A 25,785-nucleotide genomic window follows, 5' to 3' on the forward strand; every position below is an offset into this window, starting at 1 on the left:
TGTATGTGGTGTGTGCGGGTGATTATTTAGTGTACATAATTTAATAATAAAATAATCAATGAACACCGCCACCGGCTACCGCGGTCCTATCGATAACGGACGACGGGGAAAATATCGCCAATTCGGAAGCGTCATCGCAGGCTGCGGGTCGGCCGGCGGCGGCGGCGATCGGCCGTTATCACCGGCCAATGGAAAGCCGCGAAAAAAATGCACGGATAGAAAACAAACGTGAACGGCGTGGCGGGCGGTGGCGGCGGCAGCAGAGGACGCCGAAATTGCAATTCCGTACAATTGACAGCACTGACACAAATCAATTAAACCCGTACGGCGTAACGACGTTCGACGACGAGTTGAATGGATTCTGAGCCACCTTCCGTCGGACGTTTACTTTTTTACCGTATTTTTTCAAAGTCGCCAGATTCGTTATGGAATAATAATATTGCCAGTTTGCCGAAATCCGGCAAATCATCTCCTCTCGACCTATTCTCTCTGCAGAAATCGGGGAAATTAGAAATAGGGACGAATAAATCTAATATAAACGCGGCCCAATACAGAATAGACGTATATCGATGCCACTACAGTCTACACAGTCATCCTCCATATAATTTTATATTATGTTCCGAGTGCAGATAATTTTCATAAAAGGGACGAGACGCGAGCTAATAGCAATTGCAAACGACGGGTGATTGAGGAAGCCGGCACGGGAGGGGTGAAGAGGGGTTGTTAGCCCGGCGTACACACAGAGGAACCGGCAACGATAATATTTAATACAACAGAGTATTACGAGTGTCGTTGGGGCCGGCGAGACACCGTCGTGTGTAAAAACACGATTGTGGTCAGAAACGACGGCGGCGACGATATACCGTAGTATTATATTATTATTTTATATATACATATATATATATAGATTATATGTGTGTTATTGGTCAAATGATTGTCCCGCAACCAGCTGACCTAACGGCGTCCGCCATTGGCCCGCGTCCCCGAGCCGCCGTCGTTGTAACCGGCCGACGACGACCAATCATTCGGGCCGTTACACGAGTCGCCCGCACCGCCGTTGCTGTCCAAGATACAATGTTGACGTGTGTGTGTGTTTCTCCCCCTCTGGCCGCTAACGCGGATATACCGTCGCACACGTTTCCCCTTTCGCTAACCGTAGGGCGCGCGCGGGGCGAGACGGTGACCGGAACGCACGCGTGCGGGCAAACCTCACGATCACGACGACGGCGGACGGACGCAACGACGACGACGAACCGTGCCGATCGTCTATGTGAATGTGTGTATAGAGCGCGTGCGTGTGTATGTGTGTGTGAATTGCCCGAGGATTATATTATTGTGGTGGAAATGAAAATATAAATGAATGATAATAAAATATATTATCGAGAAAAAAAATCGAGACAAGAAAATTTAACGAAAAATCAAAATTAATTAGATAGTTAAAATTCATCATATATTTATATATGTACACATAGAGTATTATTATTATATATAATATAATTTCATATAATAATAATAATATTATAGTCGTTTGGTGTTATTTTATTCGCTTCCCTTCTCTCGCTCTCTCTCTCTCCAAACTCATTCTCACGCACACACCTCTCTCACTCACTCTCGTCGTCGCCTCCGCCACAGTCGTCCGTCGTGCAGCACCGCGGTACGAGTCTGAAGTAGATACCGCCGCCGCCGCCGCCGACGTACCGATTTTCCGTTCGTTTACACCGCCGTCGCCGCCGTACAAGTCTGTGTGCGAGTGCGTCGTGTATAGTTGTGTACGTGTGTGTGTGTGTGTGTGCGTGTATGTGTGTACGCGCTGATTATAGAAGATTGTTGTTAAAATATTGAAAAAAAAAGAAGAAATCGTATTTACACTTATCAACGCGAACAAATAAATATTATAGAGCAACGCCGCCGCGACGATATAATATTATCATATTCGCACAAATAACATAATATAACGCTATATTTACATGTATATAATATACAATAACACACTCGCACGATATCATCGTTTTGTGTGTATATAACATAATTTATATTTATATATACAACGAAATAACATGACGTATCGTTTTACCCCGTGCAACAGAAGAAGAATAAGCAGCAGCCGCCGTTATTCCGGTAAAAGTGTCGTGGCCGTCGACGCCGCCGCCGCCGCCGCTGCAGTCGCGTTTACGTGAACCGCAAATTTGTATTTATATTGTTTTTCGCGTGTGATAATAACTATTGTATGTGGTCATCGTCCGGCAACGGCACGCAGAAATCGCAGCTGCCCCGCACAAAGCAGAGAACCGAACGACCGTCATCGTTTTATTATTATTTTTTCCCTATTCGTTTTTTACATTAATTGTTTTTATTATTATTATCAATTTGCACGCCGACGATATGACGTGATCGCCAAATGATACAACCGCTACCGGTAAGTCGGCCGATTTTCGGTCTTGCGTTTATTATTATTATTATAACAATAGAGCTCATTATCATTATTGTTGTTATTAGTATTAGTATTAGTATGTGCACCTATAAAATAATAACCATCATTGGCAAGTGCTACCCGTTTTGTTGTAGACGCGCATAGCATCCCCCCCGTTTCGTTATCGTCCGCGCGTTCTCTGAAATCGCCGACGACGACGCCGCCGCCGCCTCCATCACAATTCATAGCTGTAATTAGTATTCGGAACGTTGGTTTGATCGTTTGTTTTTGTTTACATCCGACATTTACATATTTCAACAATTAGCAATATCGCAATAGGCGTTATATTACATGGGGTTGCTCGGGACAGTGATAACGAACGCCATCGCCGTGAAGCGTCCTGACGTCGTCGCCGTCGCCGTTTTGGTGGCGGCGTGGTAGTGACTAGTGGCGGCGGCGGTGGTGGCGGTGCGTGTGCGGTTCCACGGTAGTTTGTTTATCAACGTTGGTGAGACACAACAATGTCGCAACGCAAGACGAGCCCTGTCCGTTTTGTAAACTATAGGTAAGACCCACCACGTTTATATATCGGTTTAAGTGCGATCGTGTTCGGTTTTAGTGTCCGAGGCATACACCCCCCCCCCCACCCAACCTTCTGTCTAGATGTTTTTGGAATTGTTCAATTTTCGAATACGGTTGATACTGCAGCCGATAATGATACAATTGCTAATGTTGTTATGCTAACAAGTATGTGGGTGGTAGTGGGTACACCATAATACACATTTTCACCCAGCCAAATTTGATGCCGCCCCAATGTCCATTGACGACCATCCTAATCATTATCATAAGCGATTTAGCACTACTCGATTTGTTTTAAGAATTTCATTTTCGTTATCGTCTCGAAGAATTAATATTGGTCACCCCGAACGTCGTTATACATATAAAATGTTTATTGTTTACATTCAATATATAAGTAATGTCTAAAGATGAGCCACACTCTTATAAAAATCGACCTAATAACAAAGTTTTTTGCTAATGACCTTTCTTATTTTGTTTCATAGTAATAGTAGCTATAGTTTTAGCTTCGTTGCAAAGCGAGAAGGTATTTAAACTATAGAAATAAACAGTAAATATAGGTTTATGTTCGATCTAAGTAATGATAGCATAATACTAGGTATACAAGTGCCAACCTTTTAGGGTTAAAATGAAATTAAAACCGGCAAAATTTTTTTTATTTTAACTGAATGTTCATTATTGAAAACGATAAATAAAAATGTACATTTCTGTTAAAATTAGTCCTTTTTTACAGTTTTACCAAATATTATGTTTTAGTTTTATATTATTACATAATATTATAAGTGTCCTATTCGAACTAATGTCTTACGAATAAATAAATAAATTTGAACTAATTAAATTTTACAATTAAAATTATACCATTAAAATGAAAATTTAAAACAATTTTGATAAATGAATTAAGTTGTAACTTATAGTTATTAAATTCACGTTGAAGAAAATTATGCGTTATTGTTATTGTTCACTTTTTAATCTTTTTAGTGTCTTGCACGTATGTTATGGAAACAAACTATTTTATTATATTTTTGCGTTTTTACATATTTAACTTTAATGTGACATATCACATGACAGTTGGTAATGAACATTTGAACAATAAAAATGTATGATTTATGTATAGTATCAATTAAAATTAAATACTAGATATTATTAATTAACAATTCGTTTAATTGAGATTTAAAATTTATATTAACTTACTTAAATTGTTTTGTCCAAATGCACAAACATATTTTAAGTATTTTTTAGAATTTTAGATTTGATGATTATTTTGTTCTACACTTATTAAACACATAGAATTAACCTAACAGTTGATATTTATAAATTATAAGCTTTAAATAAATATTATTAAATAAATAACACTTTAAAAAAAAAAATTATTTAGTGAATAACTAATGTTTAAAATATTTTACATTTTATTCTATTTTTGTGAATATAAATAGTTAAATACAAATAGTGAATATCAATAATTTAATTCAATAATACAGAGAAATAAATTTATAAAACATGTAGGTACAATAAATAATATTTCACATTAAATTTTGGTTCATCCAACCAGGTAAGGAGCTAATATAAACATTTGTGAAATGAAAATGATTTATACGACTTCAATACCTATTTATTTTTCTCATTAACGCTTTGATGTTTTCAACTTGTAACTAAACAAATAGTTGAAAATTCATTCAGATGTTCAAAAATGATAATTCTTTCGACTTAAGGTATTATATAGTAGAAAACAAAAAGCCTTACTTTATTCAATAAAGACTATATATTCAATTAAGTACTAGGTCCTAGTACTTAATTAAAGTACTAGGGCTATGAGCTAAAGTACTATAAAAATATATATAGTAACTAGGGCATCATTATTTTCGTTTTAATATAATTAAATGATTTCATTATCAATGTTTTTTCTATGCCTTGGTAGCGGTTGGAACTCGAGTCTGGTCTTCGGGTGTTACGTTTGAGAGGTTTTCAACTAATAAAGTATTACAAATGGAGAAATATTTTTTCAAATTGGTCATCTTATTATTATTTGTTTTTGGAGGTGACATTATAAGTCCCTAATTAGACTACTGAAATTGTAGTACAGCCAAATAGTGTTAGTTAAAAAGGTGTAGCTTTTTCTCAGATGGAAATAATTGATAGTCAAAGTATTATAACGTTATACTGAAGTTGTAGTAAAATAAATTTATTGAATTAAAATTTTTGATATTCTAATATTAGAGCATATTTGTCAACCTATTATGGGAACTTTTATTTAATTAGACATATAGTGATATAATTGAATTGATGTTATTATGTTAGAATTAGAAAATTAAATGTTAGGAATAAATTGACGTTGATGTGGTGTCTGATGTATGGAGGTTGAGTGGCTAAGTGGCGTAGTTGTTTGTCGCTCTCTGTTACTGGTTTGACAATCAATCACGGACGCTCAATTTGCTTGGCGAGAAATTGTCTCGTAAAAAAGAGCTCCAATTTCCCTCAGTGACCACCTAAATAGAGAATTCTTCAAGAAACCATCTCATGATCACAGTGTTGGGCCATCAGGCCTATTTAGCCTATTATATTATGATGATGAACCTTTAGAGGCATTAGCCTCTGACATACAATTATTCTTTATTTGATGTTCAATAAGAAAATTGTATGTTTTTTTTAGACATTTTGAGTAAAACTTTATAATAGTAGTCAAACAAAGAAAATGCTTCTGTATCTGAATTGTTTAGTGTTTACTTGTATGTCATGTTTCATATGGGTAATAAGTATCTATTCTACAAATATTAATATTTTTGATAACTTTTTCTATTTTATATATTTACTTATTATTCAATATTTATTATGACACTAAGCAAACATTTTGTAGTTGAAGTATGTCTAATGTAGACTTTTTTCTCTTGTTTTTTTTTTACAATAAGGGAGAAAAAGAGTTACTACTTTTTTTTTTTAATATGCATTTTTTTATATCTTATTTTTTTCTAATAATTTATTATATAATTCTTAACATAGTAATTAATTGTACTTGAGTTTACTTTTCTTGATTGAAATAAGGTTTGTGTTCAATGACAGGTCACTAAAATAGAATTATGCTATAAAAAGAATAGTTTCAATTTGTTTGTTGGTTATGTTTAAGATTAAAACAAAAAATTAAGAAAAAATTTTAATTGTTTGAGAATTTATTGGATTTGATGGAACAGAGATAGTTTTAAATCTTTTTAATGAAAAATTGTTTTATGTGGTTGGATTTATGGCTATTCTCACCATTATAGCTTTAAAATTAAGTATAGCTTAACAATACTAAAATTATTCGATATTCGTATATTAAGCCTAACTGGTTAAAACAATTATTAGAACATTTTTGTTAGTAAAAATAAAAATATATTTCATTATCTACCGTTATTAAACATTTTTATAAAGAACTTGCAACATTGATATATGATTTTGAACATCATTTTTATGTATATTTTAAAAGTCATTTTATAATTTTTTTATAGGCTTTTTTACCTTACAACGTAGATTAAAAAAAATATTAGCTTAAATTGCATCAGTTTCCTCCTTTATTTTCACAATACCTAAAACCTGTAATATAATTGTTAAGAACAGGTTAGGTAAAACAACCATTATTTTCTTTAGATTATTTTTGATTATAAGTAAGTAAATGCTGATAATAATAATGATCTATGTGATGCCATGCATAAAGCATTATCTTGATTGTTGGTTTTGTTCTATGAGATGTGCTATGAAATGAAAAATTTGTATTCATTATATAGTTTTTATTTATGTTGGTAATTAAAATCGCTTTACTATAAAGAGAAAAACTTGATGTGACAAGCTTACAATAAAGTAAATTTTGAAACTTTTTGCAGCCAAAAAAAAAAAAAACCAATCCTACTGAAATTTGTAATATAAATTTATTGTATTCATAAAAAAATATTTTTTTTTTTGATATTATGAAATTAAACCTAAGTATTGATTTTACCAGTGGCGGCTCGTGAGTAAAATAGTTGGTGGTGCATATTTATAAAATGTTATAAAACTTGATAGCACTCAATTACTTTTATCTTTTATTAATTTTAATTTTAATATTTCAAAACACATATAAACAAAACGGTAAACACACTAATACAATGTATAATTTTATTGCACTGGATTTAAACATCAAAAGACCATCAGGTATCTGCAGTAAAAAAAGTGAATACAAGTTACGATAAAAGAACAGCTTAATATATTTTTACGCTTGTACAATAAGTAATATTATTGTATACAGCAGTAATATTCCCATATATTTCTTGATAAAAATAGTATTGGCTGCAGTGGTCTGGGGAAGCGTTAACCGCTTTTATAAAATGACCACAACTCATAGTCTTACAATCAAGGCAAAGGCACCGCTGCAGCCGTTTGTACTTTATAAAATAAAAGCCTCGAGCACACAATGTCTGTGAACCAAAAGCCATGCCTAACACAACATATTTTGGGAGTAGTGGGAATGAAACTGCATTTCAAATATTATTACTATATCATATTAAGTAATTTTTGTTTACTTCAATTCTGTATTTTAACAAAAAAAAATGTTTAACTAATATTTTATATTTTACAATATTTTTAATATCATCTAAAAATGCTTTTCATAAATTAAAAGAAAATGTCTACAATAAGTTTTAATAGGTCAAATACTTTCTATTGTGTACGCCAGTTGGGGAAAAGAGATTTTGACAAAATTGCGATTAAATTTTAAAATAGGAAAAACTAATAGACAGTGTTATGTTATCACACTCATAATTTAATATGCTAAATAATGTTTCAAGGATATAATCTTTAAATTATTCTTTTTTAAATAATTAAAATTTTTTTTTTATACTAGGCAACCCTCTTGTAATGTAAATGTAAAATTTGAAATTTTATTAGGTACCTATAGTTATTTTTAATAGTTTCTTTACTATTAAATCTATAATGTTTCTATAATAATCGAAAATTATTACAAATATTCCTTATATTTTTTTAAATTTTTTTTGAACAAAGGCAGAGTCAAAAAACTTATGGGCATTACACATTTGACATATTATTTGTCATTAGAACATTTATGTTTTATGAAATACTTCACACATCAAAATCAATTAGACATTTAAAATTCCTAATTCAACTTATTACAATGAAAATGTGTAGTTTTTTTTTCATTTAATAGGTATATTTAGTTTTTATTAGAAGACGTGACACCTAGCAAATCGGACACTATCCATTTTATAGCCAAGTTTTTTGAAAAATATCACATGACCCTATTTAAAGTATTTTTATTCTCAGTATTTAGATTATTTTATATGTAATTAAATATTAATTACATAGTTAGATATTTACGTATTGCCTTAATAATAAAATTTAAAAAAATGATTAAGTACCATTTATTTATTTTAAACTTTTATGCTAGAAGAGGAAAAGTTATTTCACTTATGTGCATGGATGTAGTCGTAAGCGTATAACTTTTACCCTTTTAGCATATTCCACTAATACATCATCTTTTATGTTCAGATAGACTATGTAAGAATTACAAACAAAACTCAAAATTAGGCAACTGATATATGGTTATAAAATACTTAAATTGTTGTTTATTAGGTATTATTATTTAAAATTAAATTAAAATATGTATGATTTTTAAAAACTCAATTTAACATTATACTACTATTAGAGCTATAGAATACCCAGTACATTTTCCCTTGATTTACTGAATAAAATTTAAATAGGGAATATTTTTAAAACTAGTTTGTTTATGCAACATTTTTAAAATAAAAATTATTGTTTAATAGTAACAAATATATGTATTTTTGTATGCTACAGGAAGTGTAAATTCGAATTGTGCAAACGCTTTGCAGTCGAACAATGTCAGACGGCGACACAAATGAAGATCTGCTAAAAAGCAGTAGTTAGTCAGGTTTGAGACTATGGATTCATATGAGCTGTTTGGAGAGGATGTGGGTGGAAATATGTTGGAAGGCTTACCTGAATTGGGAGGAGATAATTTTACAGATGTGGCAGGTCGTGGCAATCAACCTCCTCCGAATGCCGGTTATGCACAATCGCAGCCGTATCAGATGCCTGGAGAAATGCACGGCCATCAAGTGGAATCTCCATTACAAAAACTTGCATCTTTTGGACCACCAGGAAATGGAGGACCAGGTGCACCTGATTACAACTCTGGTAATCACATGGATCATTTCCATTCTAATCATTCTGGGTCTGCATATGGTTCAAGTAGGATGCCTTCAGGTCTCAGACCTAATTTAGGGCAATCTGGACCTCAACAGTATTCTCCTTATTCAGATACAGCTGGAGGCATGTATGGAAACAATGATCAAGCTGCTTTACAAGCCTGGTCGAATTATCCTGCTCCGGGTATGAGCAGACATTATCCTCATATAGCTCAAACGTCGTATCGACAACACATGAGCTATCAGCAACAGCCCAATCAAGAAACCCAACAAAAACCTGGTCAATATGTACCGATGATGACTTCACATCAAGCACCTTCTAGTGCTTATTCCAGAAGTCAACAACAGTCGATGGCCCCTCCTTATCAGAATATGATGTACTCAAATTCTGCACCTGGATACACTGGTTATGGCCATCAACAAAATACTACGACAGGTTCTACACGTATGCCACAACATCACATACAACAATATCCTCAGCAACAAATGCAGATGTCTGAAATACCTAACCCACAAGGTTCTTCAAATTACAACCATTTACAGTCTCAAATGTCTACACATCCAGGTTTTGCGCAGCAAACACAACCACCTCCACAACAACAGCAATCTCAACAACCCCAACAACCACAACAACAAATGCCTCAAAGAGCTTTAGGCATTGAAGTACCTAGTAATCCATCGTACGGTTCCCCTAGTGGTAATAGTCAAAGTAAATCTCATACTTCTCAAGGTGAAAGTCCACAACCACAATATCGTGCACAATTTCCCCAACTTTCACCCCAGATGTCACCGCGGCCTCAAATGTCACCTAGACCGCAAATGTCGCCTAGGCCCGTAATGTCACCAGCCAAACCATCGACACATTCTCCACATCCTCATTCCGCTCAAACTATGTCCCCAAGGCCAGCTACTGCGATAACTCCTAAGGCTGTAGCTTCGTCAAGCCCATCACCATACACCCAACAAAGTACTCTTCAACAGCTTGAACAAATGGTTATGCCGACTGTAAACACTAACCAACCTACAGAGTATCCGTCATACAGAGGAGGTCTTCAGACTAATACTTCTCCGCACTGGCAATCGAATCCAAGAACTCCACATAACGGAGGAATGGTTCCATCAAATTTAAACGACCCTAGTATGTCCGGATACTCAAACATGTCAGCATCTGAGGATAACCAAAATGTAGATTCATCGAAATCGCAAAGTAACTCGAATTCAAGTAGCAATATGAACATGAACAACATGTCTAATATGGGTAAGTTAAATTATTTATATCTGTAATTCAATTTTATTTTTCTTCTATCTCCAGTAATGTTTTGGAGCAAATGTAATATTAAAGGCAGTTGACCTGAGCAATTTTTATTTAAAACAAATAATAAATTATTTGAAATAAATACCACTTAAAATTTTGAACAATATTTTTTAAACATTTTTTTTTTTTTTTTCATATAGCTTGTTATTTAAAATGATTTTTCAAGTACAAATTTAAATACACTGTTATTTTCTATAATATTTGTTGATATTAAGGTAGAAGTAATAGAAAAGTTTATTCCACAAAAACAGCTGCTTATTTTCCTTTGCAACATGATGTCTGTTAATATATTTGTTCCCTGAAGTATTGGTACCAAATAAATAACATTTTATTTTCCATAGCAAAAGAATGTCTGTAAAAAAATAAGTATATGTTTTGTTAAATTTTTAGTATTTGAAAATCCCATTTATAAACGTCTCTCTCTATGGTGACAAAGAGGACGATTTTAAATATTAATAATTTTTCGGCGTGGAACGAATAATTTAAAGATCATGTTAAAATTGACTTTATTTTATACAAAGCTAATGCTGCAGAAAGTCATATAGGCATTAACACGGGTTTCTATTTTTTGTTTCATATTTTACCCTTATATGTTCCTTCCAATTAGACGCTCAATTTTTGGAGGTTTTTACACTAGTTTCTTTATTTACGTAAATTGATGTATTTTCTTAAATTGACAAAATTTTTTTTTTAAATATTTGTCATAACACTTAAACTTAAAAAAACTTTACTTCTTAAATTTTTAAAATAAAAAATATCCTTACACAGTTGTAGTACTATATATTTTCTTGGAAAGTGTATTGTTTTAAAATGATTTGCTGAAAATTACTAAATATTACTTTTGTCTTACTGAATTCAGAATTTTTTTCATAAAAACATAATTTTATAGTTAATAATTTTGTTTTTATAGATTTGCCTCCAACTTTAGAACCGCAGACCAGCATACCACCTGTGCAACAACAACAAACCAATCAAAATCAGGGCTCTATTGATCACATGGGATCTAATAGTATTATGCCATCTGCTGCTAATATTGGGTATAATGATTCAATGTCACAATATCAAAATGGTAATAAAATGGAAGATATGATCAGCAGCCATCCATCCGATCCACCCCAGCAGATGCAACATGGACAAGCTTCGATGTATGATCATAGAGGGCCACCGCCTCCTGGAATGTATCATTCGTCTCCTATTAGCCACCAGCAAGAAATGGCTGCATTGCAACAGCAACTCCAAGAGTTATATTGTATGCCACCCGCTGGACCTGATCACCAAATGAGAGTATGTATTTATTAAATTGAAAGAATTTTTGTTTTTTTGAGTAGGGTTTTTTTTAGAATTGTTTACACTCCAGGCAGGCTAATTATGAACTCTATGGTTGATATTTTATGATAATAATATTCTTCTTCTTCTTCTTCCAGCTTTAAAGGTCATTATAGCCCATCGCTGCAAAACAAATCTCCTTCCATCTGTCTCTGTTCAGAGCTGCTTCAATAATATTGTCTATTCCAAGTTGATTTAGTTCTTTTTTATTTTTGTCCATCCACCTCTGTTTCGGTCTTCCAATCGGCCTTCTTCCCTGAGGAATCCAGCTTAATACATCATTTGCTATTGACTTAGCCCTTAGCACATGTCCAAGCCAACTCAGTCTCTTGTGGCGTATTTCCGCTATTATGTCTGGTTTTCCGAATAATTCCTGCAGTTCTCTGTTAGACCTAATTTCGTATGTTTGGTCTTCGTTTCTTTTTGGTCCGTAAATCCTCCTAAGGAATTTCCTCTCCGTGATAGCTAGTCTATTCTCATCTCCTTGGGTCGTGGGCCATGTCTCACATGCATACATTATCACTGGTCTAGCTAGTACTATGTAAAGTCGTTCTTTTGATTTTTTTGACAGTAGCTTCGACCCCAATAACTCCGAGAACGCGTAAAAACATTTGTTTCCCGATGTAATGCGTTTTTTTATTTCTTCATGGTTGTCGTTTGTGCTACTTAAGTTAGTGCCTAAATATTTAAAATCATCTACCTCCTCAAAAATATATTCTCCGACCTGTAGTCCAACTGCATTTCGCATCTGACCTTTGTTCCTACCGATTCGCATGTATTTTGTTTTAGTCTCGTTAATGTTGAGTCCCCGTTTTTTTGCCCTTCGTATCAGCAGTTTTGCTTTTTGAATGCCCTGCTCACTTTCGCCTAATATTACAACGTCGTCGCCATATGCTAGTAATGGAAGGTTTCGGCCGCAGTTAATTCCTTGATATTCTTCTTGTACTTCCCTTACTGCCATATCTAGTACGATGTTAAATAGTATTGGTGACAGTGCGTCACCTTGTTTTATCCTGTTGTTGTTTGGAATTCTTCTGATTTTTCGTGACCAAATTTAACTGCACATCTTGATCCTTCCGTACTCACTCTTATCATCGATATTAGTTTTGAGGGGACTCCTAACAGCTTTAAGCATCTCCATATTTCTGCTCTTTGTACGGAGTCATATGCCTGTTTAAAGTCTATAAAAATTAAGTGTAACGGCCTGTTGAACTCATAGTACTTTTCTATTACTTGTTTAAGCGTGAATATATGGTCTATTGTTGATCTGCCTGACATGAAACCACTCTGATATTCTCCTATGATGTTATTGGCGTATGGTCTTAATCGGTTTAGTAGAGTATTCGATAAAATCTTGTATGCGGTGTTAAGTAAGGATATTCCTCTATAATTCTTTACATCCATGGGGTCCTCTTTTTTATATATGGGGCATATTATCGCTAGGTTCCATTCCGGTGGAATCCTTTCAGTTTTCCATACTTCTTCTTTTAATAGGTCCCATATTTCCTGCGTTAGTTTTTGTCCACCGTTCTTCAGGAGTTCAGCCATGATCTAGTCTTCTCCTGGGGCCTTATTATTTTTAAGAATTTTAATGGCCGCTTCTATTTCTTCTTGACTTGGTTTTTTATCCTCTGGTTCTGCAGTTAGGTATGTTATACTCTCTTCGGTTGTGTCCGCTGGTTTTCCCAATAACTGTTTAAATGTTTCTCTGAATTCTTCCGCAATCTTTTTTTCTTCTGTAATCAGTACGTTATTGCTATCCTTCATTATCATCGTTCTTGGTTTACGTTTTTTTGTTAGCTCATTTGTTATTCCAAAAAAGGTGCGGGAATTCAGGTATTCCTCTTCGATGGTTTTTATTTTTTGTTCTTCCCAGATTTTTTTTTCCCTTCTTATTATATGTTTGCATGCTCTCTGTTTTTGTGCTAGCATTTGTCTTTTTTCTTCTGTGTTAGATCTCAGTACTTCGAGTCTTGCTTTGTCTTCTACCGCGGTATATTACTTAAAATAATTATTTCAGGTCATCATGAATAAATTATATGTTGTGTCAATTATTGTTATTATTATTATCATCAATATTTTTAGATAAGCCACTTACAAGAAAGAATATCTATTTTGCAACAACATGAAGCAAATGACCAATGTATGGGCGGTGTTCATTGTCCTGTAGTTAATCCAATGTATCAACCTCCAATCATGGAACCAGCTGTGCCTGTGGTATGACATTATTATTAATAACATTAATTTGTGTTGTACATGACTTATAAGAATTATAATTCCAGGCGACTTCAGGACGTGGAAGAGGTAGAGGACGAGGGAGAGGCAGAGGCAGTGCTTCGGGCGAAGGTAGAGGAACGCCTAAACCTAGAAAAAGTAGAAAGAAGGCTCAAGAACAAGAGCAGATGCCTTTTTCTCCTCCTGTTTTACAACCCGAACTGCCCACTCATTCTATGGTGCCACAAGAAATGATGCCAATGCACATGAATATGAGTCCTGGTATGGCTCAGCAACACCATATGATGGGTTCTAATATGCCACACTTAGGAATGCCGCCAAATCCTATGCATCATGAACAGCATATGCCTCAACCACCCATGTATAATAATTCAGACCCTGCATATCATCATCACATGCAGTCCATGGGAATGCCACCACAACAGCACGTACCCCAACAACCTCCACCTCAACAGTTACAACAACTACCAGTCCAACAGCCTATCATGCCCTGTGCATCGGAGCCACAATTGCCTAATTCTGTGCCCTATCCGACAGACCCTATGATACCTACGGGACACATTGAACAACCTATGCAAATGCCTCCTGAACAACATCAACAACAACCACACCAACATGTACAGCAACAAGAACAACACTTAACTCGAGAGCAACACCAGCAACAGGAGGATGCGGAAATCGAGCAGGAAGAACAGCTACAACAGCAGCAACAACAATTACAACAACAGTCCATTATAGCTAATTCTCCAATTCCATCTGAGCCTATAAGCCAGGCTGAATCGCCTTCTGTAGAACAAAATAATGATGACTCACCAGCACCTTCTGAGTATAATGCACAATCGCCATTGCCTTACATTGAAGAGAAAAAAGATGACAATACTGATAGTCAATCCCCGGTTCCCAGTCCAAATGTTGAAAAACCAGCAACACCTGAAAATGATAAAATATCTGTTGACTCTCATCAATCTAGATCGTTATCTCCAGCAGAATTAAATGAACCACAATCTCTTGAACGTGATTGTTGGTCTGGCAGTGATCAGGATCCTCCACCGCCAACACTAATTCCTGAAGTCTCACCACCAGTTTCACCTAAAGCGTTAGAAGAACCTCCTGTAGAGTCCAGTGTATTTAATTTTACAGAAGACGAAGAACCGCCCCCTCCACTTCATTCACTTACTGAAGGATCTCCTAGAAAGTCTAAAGCAACAAGGTATTATTTTATTATTTTACACATAAATTTTATGTGCTCGACTTGTATTAAATAATATTAAAAATATATTTTTTGAAATATTACAGAACACCTAAAAAGTCACAGTCTCCAAAAACCAAAAAACCTAAAGCTGTCAAAGTTCCTAAACCTAAAGTTGTTAAAGAAAAGAAAAAGAAAGAAACAGTCACAGAAACTGAAGTAACAGAAACTCCTAAGCCCAAAAGGTAATATTAAAAACATTGTTAGAAATATACTATATTGTATATATTTAAAAATGAAAGCTGCCATTTAATTACAATTTTATTACAATTTTTTTATAGACAACCAAAAAAGAAGAAAAAAGTTGGAGTCGAAAATGTTACGCCTGTTGAAGAAGCTCCGATTGACGAACTAAATTTAGAAACAAATAATGAAGAAGAAAGCATTATGAATGACAGTGAAGTTGAAACTAAAAATGATACTGAACCAGCTAAGTCTTTGGATGATTCTGAAGTAGATACAAATCCTTGCAAGAGCGAAAAGGAAAATACTGCTGATGATTCAATGGTAGATGTAGAATCGTTACCTGAAAGTACTCAATCAGAAGCACCTTCAAAATCTTCAAAGTCTACTAAACGGAGTACAGATCGTAAAACGAAAGCTCGTAGTAGTAATCGTTCTTCTAAGTAAGTTGTTTTTTTTTTTTTTATGATTTGAGTATATAGTTTAATTGACTAAACATTGTGTTTATTTGTTTTAGGCGGAAAAAACCAAAACCCGTTCCTGCTAATGAATCCGATAATGACGAACGTAACATAACACCACCACCATCTCCAGAAGGAGATGATAATGTATGTATTGTATATAAATATAATTCAAAAGAAGAATTATGTTTTTATTTTAATGAAATATAGAGTTAGAGATTACCTAATCAATTATTAAGGAACTATAATCATAATAATAATTTAAACTAAATAAAAATGAAAAAAATATGATTGATAAAATTAAATCATTTTAATTAAATTTGAATGTTTTCTTACAGAAACGAAGATCGGGGAGGCATACTCAAAGAAAGAAATATGTTGATGATATTATGTTAGCTATGTCCGATGATGACTCACGAAAATCGTCATCTCCTCAAAGGAAGTCTTCAGTTTCTGGTTCTGGTACTGCTGGTGAAAGTAAAAAATCAAATCAAGACAAAAATGCTAATGCTAATTCGGTCAAACCTAATATGGTGTATATTGTAAGTCATTTCATGGTGACTAGAAATTAGTTTTTTATTAATTAGTTACGAGTTATTTTCATTATGAATATTGTCAAATTGTTTTTCAGAATGTAACTGATGAGGATTCGATGGTAGTTCAGCATATATTAGCTGTTCGAAAGGGAACTCGAGAAGTGATTACTACTAGTAAAGATGAAAAGAGTTCTCATAGTGACAGTGAAAGTGAAATTAAGAAAGAAAATGAAGAGGTTATAACTGAAAAGACTGAAAAAGATTTGGAAGAAAAAACAGAAGAAACAGAAGATAAGGTCGATGAAGAAGGATCTACAGTAAAAACTGAAGATATAAAACATGAGGAAAAAATTGAAAATAAAGAAATTATAAAAAAAGAATCGGGTGATGAAGAAGAAAATACAGAATTAAAATCTGATGAGTCTAATGATAATAATAAAAAAACGATTGAAGTGGATGAATATTATGTGAAGTATAGGAATTTCTCATATCTTCATTGTGATTGGAAAACCGAAGAAGAATTAATGAAAGGCGATAAACGAATCGCTGCTAAATTGAAACGATTCAAACAGAAAATGGCAAATAATACTAACATTTTTGAAAATGTGAGTGTTATTGTTTTATGCTCATAAGTTTTAAAGCTTTTATTTGTCTATGTATTATAATACGTAATTTTGTGTTTTAGCTTGAAGAAGAACCTTTCAATCCAGACTATATCGAAGTAGATCGTGTCCTTGATGTATCGGAACAGTTTGAAGAACCAAATGCTGAAAAACCGACCAAATATTACTTGGTTAAATGGCGTGCTCTGCAGTATGAAGATAGCACGTGGGAGTTGGAACCGGATGTCGACCCAGTGAAAATCGAGGCCTTTGAAAAGATAAGGCATACACCACCCAAAGACCAATGGAAGGTAAATTCTAATTTAAATTATTTTTAAATCTTAATTTGTTAATACTTATGAGAAAAACCTATGTGAAAATGATGACTGTAGCCATGCTAATATGAATGTTCAAACAATAATATTATTTTATTAAAATATATCTATTGGACATCATGATATATATTATGTCTGATACTCACTTAAAACATTTACTTTACCACTTTTCCCTTTTGTTTTAATGTAAATTAGTACTTGGACTCTCAATTATATATTTTTTATAATTATGAATTATCGTTGTATAGCCCAAGAAAAAACCTTCTCCGACCGATTGGGAGAAATTGGAGAAGTCGCCTGTCTATAAGAGTAACAACACGCTGAGGGAATACCAATTGGAAGGTCTTAACTGGTTACTTTTTTCCTGGTATAATGGGTGAGTAACAATAATCATTTTCAAATCGCGTTCGTTGTAGTCTTAATATATTTCATTTGATTAAACCTTAGTCGCAATTGTATATTGGCTGATGAAATGGGTCTCGGTAAAACTATTCAGTCATTGACATTTATAAACGCTGTTCATGAATATGGTGTTAGAGGGCCTTTTCTAGTCATAGCGCCGTTATCGACTATTCCTAATTGGCAAAGAGAATTTGAAGGGTGGACTGAATTAAATGTTATCGTTTATCATGGCTCGTGAGTATTCTACTATTTAGTACTAAATACTACTAAATAAATTTAAAGAAAAACATGGAATAAAGTATTTATTATTCTTTATTTTTCAACAGTTCTCATAGCAGAAATATGGTACAACAATATGAAATGTATTATCGAACCGAGAAAGGTGCTATAATTAAAGAGATAACCAAATTCGATGTACTTATCACAACATTTGAAACTATTATATCCGATTGTATGGAACTTAAAGATATTAACTGGAGACTTTGTGTTATTGATGAAGCACATAGGCTTAAAAATCGAAACTGTAAATTGCTGGAAGGATTGCGTGCATTGAACCTTGTAAGTTATAATAGATAATAATAATAGTGATGTCTTGCAATTTTGAATATTTATCAAATAAGTATGTTATTATTAACAGGAACATAGAGTTTTGTTGTCTGGAACACCTCTACAAAACAATGTAAACGAACTATTTTCGCTATTGAATTTCCTCGAACCCACTCAGTTTTCGAGCTGTGAAGAATTTTTGCAAGAGTTTGGTTCTTTAAAATCAGAAACTGAAGTACAGAAGCTTCAATTATTACTAAAGCCAATGATGTTACGGCGGCTTAAAGAAGACGTTGAAAAGTCAATTGCCCCTAAAGAAGAAACAGTCGTTGAAGTAATTAAAATATTTCAATTGTGTGTCGTGACAAGAATATGCACTTGTGTCTATTTACATTTTGTTTTTTATATATTAGGTTGAATTGACCAATATACAAAAGAAATATTACAGAGGAATTTTGGAGAAAAACTTCTCATTTTTATCGAAGGGCACAACTTCGGCTAATGTCCCTAACTTAATGAACACCATGATGGAATTACGTAAATGTTGTATTCATCCATATCTATTAAATGGTAATATTTAGAAATATTATTTTGTCTGCTTATATAGTAACATAAATATAATATTCTCTTGTAGGAGCTGAAGATCAAATTCAATACGATTATCGCAACCTCAACGGTGATGATCCTGATGTCTATTATAAAGCATTAATACATTCTTCTGGTAAAATGGTATTGATTGACAAATTGCTTCCAAAACTCAAAGATAATGGACACAGGGTGTTGATATTTAGTCAGATGGTACGGTGTTTAGACATTATTGAAGATTATTTAGTGTATAGAAAGTGAGTTCAATTAGATTATTACTACTGTGTACATGTAACATTTTTGAAATGCCTATTAATATAATTTGTATGTTTCAGGTATCCGTTTGAAAGGTTAGATGGTAGGATACGTGGAAACTTGCGTCAAGCTGCCATCGACAGGTTTTGTAAACCAGATTCTGATAGATTCGTGTTTTTGTTGTGTACCAAAGCTGGTGGTTTGGGTATTAATTTAACCGCTGCCGATACTGTAATAATTTATGACAGCGATTGGAACCCACAGAACGATCTTCAGGTTAAAATACTTTTTATGAAATATTGCAAACGTTTATTATAATTTGTTGTTGACTGATGCTTTTAATACACAAAAGTTCTAAATATTTATTCAATGATTTTTTTCATTTTAGGCCCAAGCGCGTTGCCATAGAATTGGACAACAAAAAATGGTAAAAGTGTATAGACTTTTGTGCCGCAATACATACGAAAGGGAAATGTTTAATAAAGCATCGTTAAAACTTGGATTGGATAAAGCTCTTCTTCAGAGTATGAATACAGCACAAGGCAAAGATTTAAACAACAAACAGCTTTCTAAAAAAGAAATAGAAGATTTGCTAAAGAAAGGTTTGATAAAGAAATTATAATAAAATGTGTTAAGATTTATTTTGCTTTATGTTATATATTACCTACTTTGTAATATTAGGTGCGTATGGTGCTGTTATGGAAGAAGACAATGCTGGGGACAAATTTTGCGAAGAAGATATCGACCAGATCCTTTCAAGGAGAACACAAGTTATCACACTAGAAAGTGAAAAAGGATCAACTTTTTCCAAAGCTAGTTTTGCATCAAGTGGCATACGTCAAGATATCGATATTGACGATCCCGACTTTTGGAAAAAATGGGCTAGGAAAGCTGATATTGACACATCCGACAGAGGAGATCAAGTATGTATTTACATTTGGTTAAAAAATACTTTTTGTAATTTTAATTTTATTATTTTTTTTTACAGAATGAACTAGTAATATCAGAACCAAGACGGCGTACACAAATAAAACGATATGGGCACGATGAAGCTGTTATGGATATGTCAGAACTTGAATCTTCTGGTTCTGCGGACAGCGACGGTGACAATAATCAAGGAATCGGTCGTGGAAGAGGTAAATATTGTACATAGAAAATATTAGTCAAAATGCGTTTTAGTCAAATATTGTAGTGTACAATATTTTCATATAAAACTCGAGAAAAAATATTTTTTATGGTCTCTTGTTGAATATGTAAATATCAAAGTAAATATTGTTTTGTAAAATACAAAATATTATTTGAATGCTAGCTCAACTTGACCATACATAATTATACTTTATAGGACGTCGAACTCGTAAAAGTAAAAACTTGCGTAACAAATTTTTACCACCTGACTATGTACCCAAAGAAGGAGAAGTGCTTTATGGTTGCTGGACAAGAAGTGAATGTTACAAAGTTGAAAGAGGAATTTTGACTTTTGGGTTCGTATTTTATTTGAAATAACCATCTAATTGGTTTAATGTTATATTAATTGTTACAATTAAATATTTTTGCTTGTTATTATTATAGATGGAGTCGTTGGTCAGATATTATTTTACATAATGATTTCCGTGACGGTTGGAAAGAAAATGATGTTGAAGATTTAGCTCGTATTGTTGTATGTATTGATAAGGGTTTAATTTAAAAATAATTAAAATCGAGTATTTTGTAATAAAATAAATTATTATTTATAGATTTTATATTGCTTACGATTTTATCGTGGAGATGAAAAGATACGATCTTTTATTTGGGATCTTATAACACCTGATAACATATCTGTTGAAGATTCTCCAACACATAGTGGTAAGCAATCAAGCATTTTCTTTCAAATTTTTCATACTTAAGTACTTACTGATAAAAAGAGTTTTTTTTAAAACAAGGTTATATATTTTTATTTGTAAATAATTTATATTGTAATTTTACTTATATAATATTTATTATATGTTATTTAATGCCATACCTATGATTTATGTTAAATCAGGCCAAAATTCTCGAGGATCAAAAAAGAAAAAATTGAAGCAAAAAGAATTGAATTCTGCTCAATTGATTGACGAAGAACATTGGAGCCGAAACTCCAAGTACGACGGAGACATTTTTTTGGATAGCAATTATCGTAAACATCTCAGTCGACATGCTAACAAGTGGGTATTTAAATTTTTTTAAAAAACTTTTTTACTATAAAATTATTTTTTTATATTTTCAGAGTTTTAATAAGACTACGTATGCTGTATTATATCAAAAGTGACATAGTGGGTGATTTAGCTTCACAAGTCATAGAAGGTCTCCATATTAGGTCAGTAATGCGCCTTGTACATTGTTATTTATTAAATATTTAGTGTGTACAAATTTATAAAATAAATATGTAAAATTTTAATAATAAGTGATTATTCTTATGGTTTAATTTACAGTAAATTACCAATAAACACACCTCTTTGTGATCTCGCTCCTACTCCCTGGTGGGATCGCGATGATGACCGTTCACTATTAGTCGGTATATATAAACATGGCTTTGAAAGTTATAACCAGATGAGAAATGATCCTGCTTTGAGTTTCCTTGCCAAGTGCGGACCACCAACTACAGTGTAAATATCATTTTTTTTGCTTGATAACCTAACCTAACGTGTATTTGATTTCATTTTATAACAAACTCAATATTTTTTTTTTTTTTAGCGATGAAAAAGAAACAAATGTGTCAAAACTAAATGATGTAGAAGAAAATTCTGAAGTACCTACAAACTATGAAGAAATATTATCAGAACCATCAACTTCATTGGCTGCAGAAGATAGCACTGCCGTATTACCGTCAACACCTACAGCCGAATCAAATGAATTTATTTGGCCTTCCATCGGTGATCTTAATAACAGAGTGAGAAGACTCATATCTACTTGCCAAAGAAATTTTAAGAAAGAAGAACAAAAAATGGTTCAGAAGGCTAAGGTTAGTTTTTATTTTAAATACTTACTGTTGCAACTATTTTAGTAAATTGTCGTCGGATGATTATGATCAATGAACACGTTAAATTTTGGATATAGCAACTATTCTATCCTATTTGAAATTTAAGCTATTTTTTTTTTTAAATTAAACATTTATGCCTATTTTTAATTAGTAAAATGTATGTAATAAAATTTCTTTATTTACAATAATATTATAATAATATAAAATTTAATTTCTTTATTTTCACAATTGATTGAATTTACTTGATAATTAAGTTAGAATAGGTATGATCTGTTATATTATTATTGTGAACTCTGGAACTCTGGTGTTTGTTTCTATGCAGGATGTGACCATGTTTAAATTTGATCTCGGATCGCCGAGATCTTTGATGGATACCATCAGTTCATCACAGGCATTGCCGGTAAATCTTTTATTTGTGTCTTGTAAATATTCTATATGATATGTTTTCGTTTTTAATTTTTATTTTGAAGCATTCATTCAAGCATGACACATAGATGAACATTTTTTTTTTTTTGGTGTTCCATATTATTTTATTGGTCATTCGCTAATTAATTGAAATTATTTAATTTGTTTTATTATGTCTATTATTATTTTATGATTTTTTATTTGGTCACTATATTTATCTTATTTCCCTCTCCCTTTTTTTAAGGCAGAAATGTTTTTTACTATAAGAAATATTACAACAATACTTAATGTAAAATTGAAAATCCACAAAATATTTATTGGTTTTGTTTATAAATATATTTTTTTTAATTTTAATATTTGATTTGAACATCAACTAGTTCAGTTGTTTCAGATCATAAATCTAGAACATAGAATTGACTTCATTAGTTAAGTAGAGTCATTTATAGGTAGGCTAAAAAAACTGGTTGTTAAAAAATAATTGGTGTGATTTCTTTTATATGTTTAGGGTAATAGTGCTGGGTTGCACAAAACAATTAATAATTTTAACTGTTCTTTAAAAATCAATTGATCAAGCGCAGTCCTTTAGAGAGCTTACTTACATAATAAGATAAATTCATTTAAATTGTACTCTATTTAAATTAAACATTATGCATTGGAATTAGATAATGGCATAAATGTCTATAATATTATACTGAATTTTTCATTTCCGTGTGTATGGATTAAGTAGTAGTATTGGTTGGTTTTGTGGGCTTGTTATTTGTTGTTTTATTTCCGTATAATATAATATTTATATATTCTGTACAGTGTATGGATTATTCAAATTCCATGTTGCAGCCAATTTTTAGATAAAATATTTATGATAAATAAAATTACACTTAAAGTAAGGAACTTAAAAAACAATTCCTTTGTACTTTAGAGGAAAATCTCTAATAAAATATCCCAAACAAATATGTATCTTATTATGTTGATTTTTTGAAAAATTATAGCATACATAGAAAATATATATCCATTTTAATTTGTAAGTCTTTTAATTTTAATGTGAGGGTAATACTATGTTTTTAATATTTTCCTTCATAATAAACTTTCGTGAAGGATTTCTGATTAATAAACTGTATAGATTCAGATAGAGAAATTTGTCTATGTTTTTGTGAATTAAAAAACACATAAAATGCTAGTTAAAATATTATCACATCAACGTTAAAATTAAATATTTCAATTATTTTTAGATATAATTATTTGTTTACTGTTTTTTGAAAAATTACACTTGTTAGTGTAAATAAACCAAATTAAAAAAAAAAAAATTTAAACCAATAATTTCTAATGGTTGTTGATTAAATACTTTTGAGATTTATTTTTTGAACACATTTTTACATAACAGTCATACTAAGTTATGTGACTATTGAAACATATTATGAGTAATATTTTAAGTTTTCATATAAAAAAAAATACAAATAAGTTCTTAATCAGTCATTGAAATAAAAAAATAAAAAATATAAATCAGTTTAATAGCTGGCTTTCAATTCAAACAAAATTATTAAATTATTTCTATTCTTATGAACGCCTATTATGTTATGTTATTATTACTTTATTAATATTTCACATTTGACGTATTTAGAATGCTTTTACACAAACAAGTAGTGGACAGCTGCTAACACAATCATTATTACACAGTTATGAAATTATTATTTTTTTTTTCCGGTTGATCAATTACAAAGTTACAAAATTGATTAAAACTTAGTAATATTATATTCTTTTTTAGTGAAACCATCATTAAAATATAATATAATATAATATGTAGATTTGTTGATGTAGATTATGTTTAGTTGCATGAATGTTGTTTGTGTGTTCGTAGCTAGGAGAATCAACGTGCGCGGTGACGCCAGGTACAGCCCAGTTATCAGGAGACGTTGCCAGCCTCCTTGGTACGGGACAGCCCGGATGGGACTGGCAACAACTGGCCATGTATCTTTGGGTTCGTATCAGAGTTCAACAAAATTACTTGGTCAAAATACATTATGGATTTGCACTAACACTAACAAATTGAATGGTGTTCTTAATGATAACTCTCGCTTGTAATCAATATTCAGATTGTATCAACATCATTAATATTAAAACATCCTCGAAACCATTTTTTTAAATTAAATAGTGATCGACAATTGTGTTATTATCATAGATTTTTGGGAGACACACACTTCATTAAGTTTTTGAGAAATATTATAATATGACAGCTCATTTTGTGTTCGGTAATAAACAAGTTCTTAATTATTATACCTACATTTTTCTAAATAAAAATCAATTATTTTTAATTTAAAATTTATTTCAGTATTAGTTATAATAATATTTACATTATTATGTAGATTAGCACTAATAAGGGCAAATAATTTTACTGTTAAAATCAAGTTCTTATTTTTGTATTATAAAAACAAAGTCGTTGCACGATTCTCACAATAGCTGTAGTTAATTTTTGCATGATAATTTCGCATAAAAAATAATATCAGCTTTTGTGGTTGCATTGATTATAAATACAACTATTGTATTTATAGTCAATCGTGGTTGTTATTTTGCATGGTTTGTTTAGAATTAATTGCTTGTTGTGTGATTGTAATAAATATTAATATTTTGCAATAAAGTTCTATGACCATTCAAAGAACTATTTTAGTGGTACTAACTTGGAACGTACTATGAACAATTTTTATGCACTTTCTATGAATAATTTGTAATATTAACATTGTAGTAGTGAGTTAAAAAATATAATGATTTTGTTTTATAAATAATAATACATTTTTTTACAATAAACATGATATTTCATTTTATAAAACCAAATACCACGTTAGTATTAAAAAAGGGGACCTCTTTAGTGACTTGTGGTGTTGATTGTAATATCTTAATGCAAATTACATGAATAATAAATTTAAAAATCAACTATTTATTATATCAAATTTGATTCGGTTCAATTATATACTTTTTTTTATTATGTTATTAAGTGTTTTTATACAATATATAAAATACACTAGTATTATAAGTCAATAGCATGATGCATGTAACTTATTTAATAGAGTTATTAGTTTTTGTAAATATAAATTTATATTGGTATTCAATATTAATTGTTAGTAACGAGATTATTTTTTTTTTAATCTCAAATTCCTGTTTTATTTTTGTTAATATTTACTGTTATCTTACTGAG

General features: G+C 32.0%; 1 protein-coding gene across 6 annotated transcripts in view; it reads left to right on the forward strand.

Annotated features, from left to right (window-relative positions):
- Positions 1-1,624: 1,624 nt before the first annotated feature.
- The window catches only part of LOC126837081 (chromodomain-helicase-DNA-binding protein 7), a 32,284-nt gene continuing 8,123 nt past the window's right edge, over positions 1,625-25,785 (forward strand). Inside the window, exons 1-31 of one of the 6 annotated variants that reach the window (XM_050570839.1) lie at positions 1,625-2,416; positions 8,801-10,429; positions 11,397-11,523; positions 11,584-11,770; positions 13,898-14,029; positions 14,095-15,257; positions 15,344-15,481; positions 15,578-15,922; positions 15,997-16,087; positions 16,279-16,482; positions 16,572-17,081; positions 17,162-17,389; positions 17,662-17,789; positions 17,861-18,049; positions 18,142-18,373; positions 18,453-18,695; positions 18,775-18,931; positions 18,996-19,203; positions 19,282-19,477; positions 19,590-19,803; positions 19,883-20,124; positions 20,190-20,337; positions 20,544-20,682; positions 20,771-20,858; positions 20,935-21,043; positions 21,222-21,381; positions 21,444-21,533; positions 21,649-21,822; positions 21,911-22,178; positions 22,519-22,596; positions 24,454-24,573. In XM_050570839.1, the coding sequence (XP_050426796.1) occupies positions 8,905-10,429; positions 11,397-11,523; positions 11,584-11,770; positions 13,898-14,029; positions 14,095-15,257; positions 15,344-15,481; positions 15,578-15,922; positions 15,997-16,087; positions 16,279-16,482; positions 16,572-17,081; positions 17,162-17,389; positions 17,662-17,789; positions 17,861-18,049; positions 18,142-18,373; positions 18,453-18,695; positions 18,775-18,931; positions 18,996-19,203; positions 19,282-19,477; positions 19,590-19,803; positions 19,883-20,124; positions 20,190-20,337; positions 20,544-20,682; positions 20,771-20,858; positions 20,935-21,043; positions 21,222-21,381; positions 21,444-21,533; positions 21,649-21,822; positions 21,911-22,178; positions 22,519-22,596; positions 24,454-24,573 (7,833 nt within the window). In that variant the 5' untranslated portion in view covers positions 1,625-2,416; positions 8,801-8,904. Of the gene's footprint in view, positions 2,417-2,846; positions 2,976-8,800; positions 10,430-11,396; positions 11,771-13,897; positions 14,030-14,094; positions 15,258-15,343; positions 15,482-15,577; positions 15,923-15,996; positions 16,088-16,278; positions 16,483-16,571; positions 17,082-17,161; positions 17,390-17,661; positions 17,790-17,860; positions 18,050-18,141; positions 18,374-18,452; positions 18,696-18,774; positions 18,932-18,995; positions 19,204-19,281; positions 19,478-19,589; positions 19,804-19,882; positions 20,125-20,189; positions 20,338-20,543; positions 20,683-20,770; positions 20,859-20,934; positions 21,044-21,221; positions 21,382-21,443; positions 21,534-21,648; positions 21,823-21,910; positions 22,179-22,518; positions 22,597-24,453; positions 24,574-25,785 lie in introns of those variants that run through there. The other 5 variants (XM_050570837.1, XM_050570838.1, XM_050570841.1 and 2 more) reach the window with 5 other exon arrangements.

Source organism: Adelges cooleyi, unplaced genomic scaffold, assembly GCF_023614345.1.
Source record: "Adelges cooleyi isolate 19-005CV unplaced genomic scaffold, UGA_ACOO_1.1 ACOO_flye_CR_arks_rails_tigmint_CR_PRNA_247, whole genome shotgun sequence".
NCBI classification, from domain to species: Eukaryota; Metazoa; Arthropoda; class Insecta; order Hemiptera; family Adelgidae; genus Adelges; species Adelges cooleyi.